Source organism: Fonticula alba, assembly GCF_000388065.1.
Source record: "Fonticula alba strain ATCC 38817 unplaced genomic scaffold supercont2.1, whole genome shotgun sequence".
Lineage (NCBI taxonomy): Eukaryota > Rotosphaerida > Fonticulaceae > Fonticula > Fonticula alba.
The window spans coordinates 833,782-839,295 of NW_009242971.1; the positions used below are offsets into that span (position 1 = coordinate 833,782).

Here is a 5,514-nt window from a genome sequence, read left to right on the forward strand (position 1 = left end):
GGGGGGGGGGGGAAGGCGCGTGCTATATAGAGGGAACCATGCAGGGGGAAGGAGAGAGGGGGAGGAAGAGGGAAAGGGTGAGGGCACAGGGCCAGGAGAAAGGTGAGGTCATAGCGGAGGCCCCTCGGGCAGAGGGAGGCCCGCCGGGGGCGGTGTCTCTCAGACTTGGTGCCGGCAGGCAAGGCTGGGAAGGATAAAGGACCAATCTCCACGAGGATGTGCAGAGGGGGCCGGGGGCAGGGAAAATTACCCATGATCAAGCGGCCGGGACTGGCGAGCAAGCGAGCAGGCGCCCGGGAGCCAATCGGGGGCGCGCGCGCGCGCGCGCCCCCGCCCCCACACGGAGGCAGGCGGCCGCCAGACTGTGCTCGCATGCTGCCCCGGGCGGGTGTCGGGCTCGGGTTCCGCCGTGTGTAGCCGGGCCTCGCTTTGCCCGGCTCTTCAACTCCCGAGCGGGCGGTGGACGGGGGTCGGGTTATGGGGTGGCATTGGCGCGCAGCATGGCCAAAAGAAAAAAAGGCCCATGTGTGCCTGGGGGGTCTTGAGTTGAGCATGGTACACACTCGTTAGTGTGTATGTGCGTGTGTGTGTGTGTGTGTGTGTGTGTGTGTATACACGCGTGCCAGCATGCTTGAGGCGCGCCGGCAAAGGGAGAGATGTACGGCGGGGGCCGGGCCGGGGGGGAACCGGGAGCCGGGCAGGGGCGAGGGGGCCATGTGTCCCACTTTGGCGCGAGTGCGCGCGCGCGCGCGCACACGCATGCACGCACGCGTTCCGCACTCGGCCTGAGACTAGTTTCTGCCGCGGCCACGACATAAATGCCTCACTTCTTGCCTCGCACACATTTTGCCCCGGCGCCCCGGCGCGCCCCCCCCCCCCCCCCCGGCCCGGTCCCCTCGAGCGGGACCGGTGGGAGCGGTCAAACACATGGGCACACCCAGCAAACGGCGGACATGCCAGGCCCCGTCCCGCTGCTTCGACCGTCCCTCACCGGGCAGGCTGGCCCGGGGCAACAACACAAGAGCCCTGATCCCCCACGCGGAGATGGGCAGGGCATTGCGCAGACCCTCCTTTGCGGGGGCTCTCGCCTTGGGGGGCGGGGGGGCACACTGGGCGGGAAAGTGCGGCGAGCCGGATCTCGCGAGCATGATCGGTGCCCGGTTGAGGTCGCGTCCGCCCGAAAGCAAGGGGCGCGGGAGGAAGCCGAACGGCCGAGCGCCCGCATGTTCAACCACAGGACTCGGGGACCGGGGCATGCTGGGGCGGGGGGAGGGGGGGGGGGGGTCTGGTCGGAGACAGGACTCCCCCCATACCGGGAGCCTTCTTCCCCGCCGATTGCAGCTGCCTCCGTGGGGCTTGGAGGGCTGGCCCCAGGCAAAGTCGATCGCAGCCAGCCACCCCTCGCGCACGCGCCTCCGGCGCCGCTCCAGACCGGCCGCCGCTCCCGGACACGGAGCCCGCCCGGGCCCGGCCAGGCTGCACACGGCCAGCATGACCTCCTTCGCCACAGGGCGCAGATTGCCACCCATTGAATGTCTTCCGTGGGCCCGCCACTCGAGATCGCCCCCAGGCAGGTGTCCCTTGGCATCGGATCCGCCCGGGGGGGAGAGGGGGCGGGGCCATACCTCGCGGGCAAAAAAATATAACAGGCCCAACCGCAACAAGAGGAACAACGAGACCACAAGGGTGAAGCCCCAGCCAAACACGAAGGAGGGGGGGGCCTGCGGCCGGGGGCGCCATGCGTCGGCCCCGAAGGGCAGGGCCGCGTACGCCGGTCAGCCAGAGAGGGGGGTGGGCGAGGGCGGGGGGGGGGCACGGCTGTTATTGTTGTTGGCGTGCCCGCCGTCGCCGCCAGGACAAACGGCCGACGAGACTGCAGCAGGACCGGCACCTTTGCCGCTTCTCGCCCTGCCCTGGCCTTGCGGGCGCTTGGCCACGGGTCCCGGGCATCGACCGTCGTTTCCGAAGGCACCGCATGCGTACCCCCCCCCCCCCCCCCCCCCCCCCCTCCCCCCCTCAGGCGTGCTTGCCTGGCGCATGAAGGAGGACCATTCCCCGTCCCCCGGAGTGCCCGCATGTACAGGCACAGGTCGTAGGAGAGAGGACACCGTTTACGGCTGAGAGAACACCACCCCCTGGTGCCGGGGCGCGCGCGCCGGGCTGGGAACGCGTGCTCGCTCGCGCGCCGGGGCCAGCCAACAAATTCTGAAAGTCATGGCGCGCATATTTCGAGATCGAAATGCCATTCTAGATTCGACGTGATTTCGCTCAATAGGTCACGTACATGCGGTGGATTTCCCAGGCGCACATCAACCGGCACATGCGAGCGCGCGCGCGCGCACGCTCGCACGCCTCGAACAACAGGCCGTTGGGCAGCCTCCTCCCGACCATCCTGGTGTACACGACGCAAGAAGCGCGCGATTGGGCATGGAAAGGAGAGAGGGAGAGGCCCCTGATCTGCTGCCCTTCCCCCGCTCTCCCCCGACACACACGCACACACATGCACACATAGTGACACACAGATGTGCAAGAAAACAGCATCTGCAGGATCTGCAAAAGGTAATAACTATATTACAAAGTGGGCAAGCTGTAAAAAGAAGGAACGTGGCGTGCAGGCGCACACAACAGAGGCGAGCACTTGGGCGGTGGAGGGAGGGTAGGCAAAAATCGGCAGGGGAGGAGAGAGAGAGAGAGGGGGGGGGGGAGGGGGGAAGGAAGGAAATACGGGCGCGGGGACCCCTCCTTGGCACTCACACCAGCCCTCCCCCCGTCCCCCGAGACACATCCCCCCCGCGCACACAATACTCCAAAAGAAAAACTGGAGTGCACATACAAATACACACAGACAAGCACACGCCCTCAGCTCCTGGACTTCTCCATCCTCTGCACTACCGCCCTTTCAGGGGGAGGGAGAGTAGGAGTACGGGCTGTAGTTCGTGGCGCCGCTGTCGCCGTCGTGCGCAGCGGCAGCAGCCGAGCTGCCGCCACGCGGGGAAACCGGCGACGCATCGCGGTGGTGGCGTGCGCCACCGGCGGACTTGCCACTGGCGCCGCTGACGCTCGACCGGCGGCCGGAGCCACGCGAGGACGAGGGCGCCGGGTCGGACGGCGAGATCAGGCTCGCGGGGTCCATGACACCCGAGTCGCCACCGGGGGAGTGATGGTGACGGCCGCCATAGGAGCCACCATCCTCCGCGGAGGGAGAGTGATGGCCGGCAGCGTGGGAGTCACCGGCGCGGCCGGCTTCGGAGCTGGCGCTGTTGCCGCCGTTGGAAACGTCATCAGACGCCGGGCGCCGGGAGGCGGCCGACCGGCCGCCACGGTCCTCGCCGCCATCGACGGCCGAGCCGCCATGGTGCTCGCCGACATCGGCAGACCGGGAGGAGGAAGAGGCGTCGTGCTCGGAGGAGGAGCGCGAGTTGCCGCCCTGGTGGCCGCCACGGCCGCCACCACGGCCACCACGACGGGACATCGAATCGCCGCCATACCCACCGGCACCATTGCCGCCGTTGTAGCCGCCGCGACGGTCGCGGCTGTTCCAGCCACCGCCGCCATAGCCACCACGGCGATCACCGCCGTAGCGCTCAGTGGCATAACGATCGCCACCGTAACGATCACCGCCGTAACGATCGCCACCACCATAGCGGTCGCTGCCGCCATGGCGATCGCCGCCACCGTAGCGGTCAGCGCCACCATGACGATCGCTGCCGCTATGGCGGCTCCCGCGCTCCGGGCTGCGGCTAGACCCGCGATGACGCTCCGGGCTGCGCTCGGACCGGCGCTCGGGGCTCCGGTCAGACCGGCGCTCATCCGGACGCGAGGAAGACGAAGAAGCAGAAGTGGAGGAAGACCCGGCAGCAGTGCCGGCGGTGGAGACCTCATCGCGGCGATCGCCACGGCGACCCTCGTCGTGGCGATCACGCGGACGCGAGGAATACCGGTCCGGGCTGCCGCCGCGAGTGTGGTCCGGGCTGCGATCGCGCTCGCGGCTGCGGTCGCGCTCGCGGCTGCGGTCGCGCTCGCGGCTGCGGTCGCGGCTGCGGCTGCGATGACGCCCATAGCGCTCCGGGCTCCAGCCCCGGTCGTCGTAGCGATCACGCTCGCCGCCGTAGTAGCCGCCACGGCCGCCACGGAAGCCGCCACGACCGCCGCGGAAGCCGGGACCGCCATGATGGCTGCCACGACCACTGGAGGGTGGAAAGTCCGTGTCAGGGGGGAATCATCCGGCTGAGGGCAGGGAGAAGGGGGGGGGGCGGGAAAACGGAGGACAAGCAAATCGAGGGCATACCCATCAAGACGGCCGTTGCCACGACCGCGGTAGTTGTTGTTGGACCGACCGTGGGAGATCTCGACCGAGATGCTCCGGCCCTCGAAGGTGTGGCCGTTCAGCTGCTCCATGGCGCGGCGGGCATCATCCATGTTGCCGAAGGTGACGAACGCGAAGCCTGGACATCAACAACGGAGGGGAGAGGGAGGGGGAGAGGAAAGCCACGCGCAGAAGGGGCCGGAAGGGGGTGCGGGTCCAAATGTCAGGAGGGAGGAGAGGCGGAGGGGGGGGGAGGGGGGGGAGGGGCATGAGAGCCGAGTGAAGAGGCAAGCGCTTTTGACGAACCGGGAGGATGGCGGGCAACCCAGAAGTCGACGACGTTGGCCTGTGCCTCGAAGAGTCGGCGAAGCTCGCGCTCGTCGGTGTGGTTGCCCAGGTTGCCGACATGGACCTTGACACTGAAGAGGGGACGATCGGAGGGGAGATGGGAGAGGGGGCCGCGCGCGCGTGTGTCCCGGGTGCACAAGAGGAGTTAGGAGTCGGGTCTCACGTCGGGGGAGGCCGTGCACGGGAGGGAGGAGCGGCGGATGACGGCGGAGTCGGAGGGTGGGCGGTGGGCGGTGGACGGTGGCGAGCAGGCGAGCAGGCAGGCGAGCAAGCAAGCAGGCGGACAGGCGAGCAGGCAGGCAAGCAAGCAGCCTAGTGGCCAAACTGACAAGCAGACAGGCGGACAGGCGGACAGGAAGATATGCAGGCTTGATATCAAGTAGATAGTGATGCCAGTATCGGTGCCAGTGGCGGTGGCGATGGGAAGCGGCGGTGGCGGTGGAGGCGGTGGAGGCGCTTCTCTCTTGCCCTGCGAAAGACAGAGCAAGAGCGCCATGTCGAGGGAGTAGGAACCGGAAAGGGGGGGGGAGGGAAGAAACAGGAGAAGGAAATATGCGGATGGCGGATGGGAATGGACGAGGCAGACGAGAGACCAGACAGCGCGCGGCAAGGTGGGGAGGGCGCATGCGCGGCATGTGGAAGCCCTGACGGTAGAGTGGACCAACATTCATACGTGCATGTGTATATGTGTGTGTGTGTGCATGCGCGTGCAGGTGTACACACGCAGACACATACATACATATACACATAACCACCCAAATACACATTCGCGTGGGCAAAGGTGTGTGAAGCCATGCCCTCACAGGCAGGAGCTGCACAGCCTCGAAGAAGACAGTATACACACATACACACACACACAC

At 67.4% G+C, this 5,514-nt stretch overlaps 1 protein-coding gene across 1 annotated transcript; it reads right to left on the minus strand.

Moving 5' to 3' along the window:
• Window positions 1-2,686: 2,686 nt before the first annotated feature.
• H696_00177 (hypothetical protein) lies at window positions 2,687-5,514 on the minus strand. Its single transcript, XM_009494012.1, has 3 exons — window positions 4,613-5,514; window positions 4,289-4,445; window positions 2,687-4,187 (listed from the first exon to the last, which is right to left on the minus strand). Exons 2-3 carry the CDS (start codon window positions 4,417-4,419, stop codon window positions 2,900-2,902), a joined length of 1,419 nt encoding a protein of 472 aa, XP_009492287.1. The 5' UTR covers window positions 4,420-4,445; window positions 4,613-5,514; the 3' UTR covers window positions 2,687-2,899.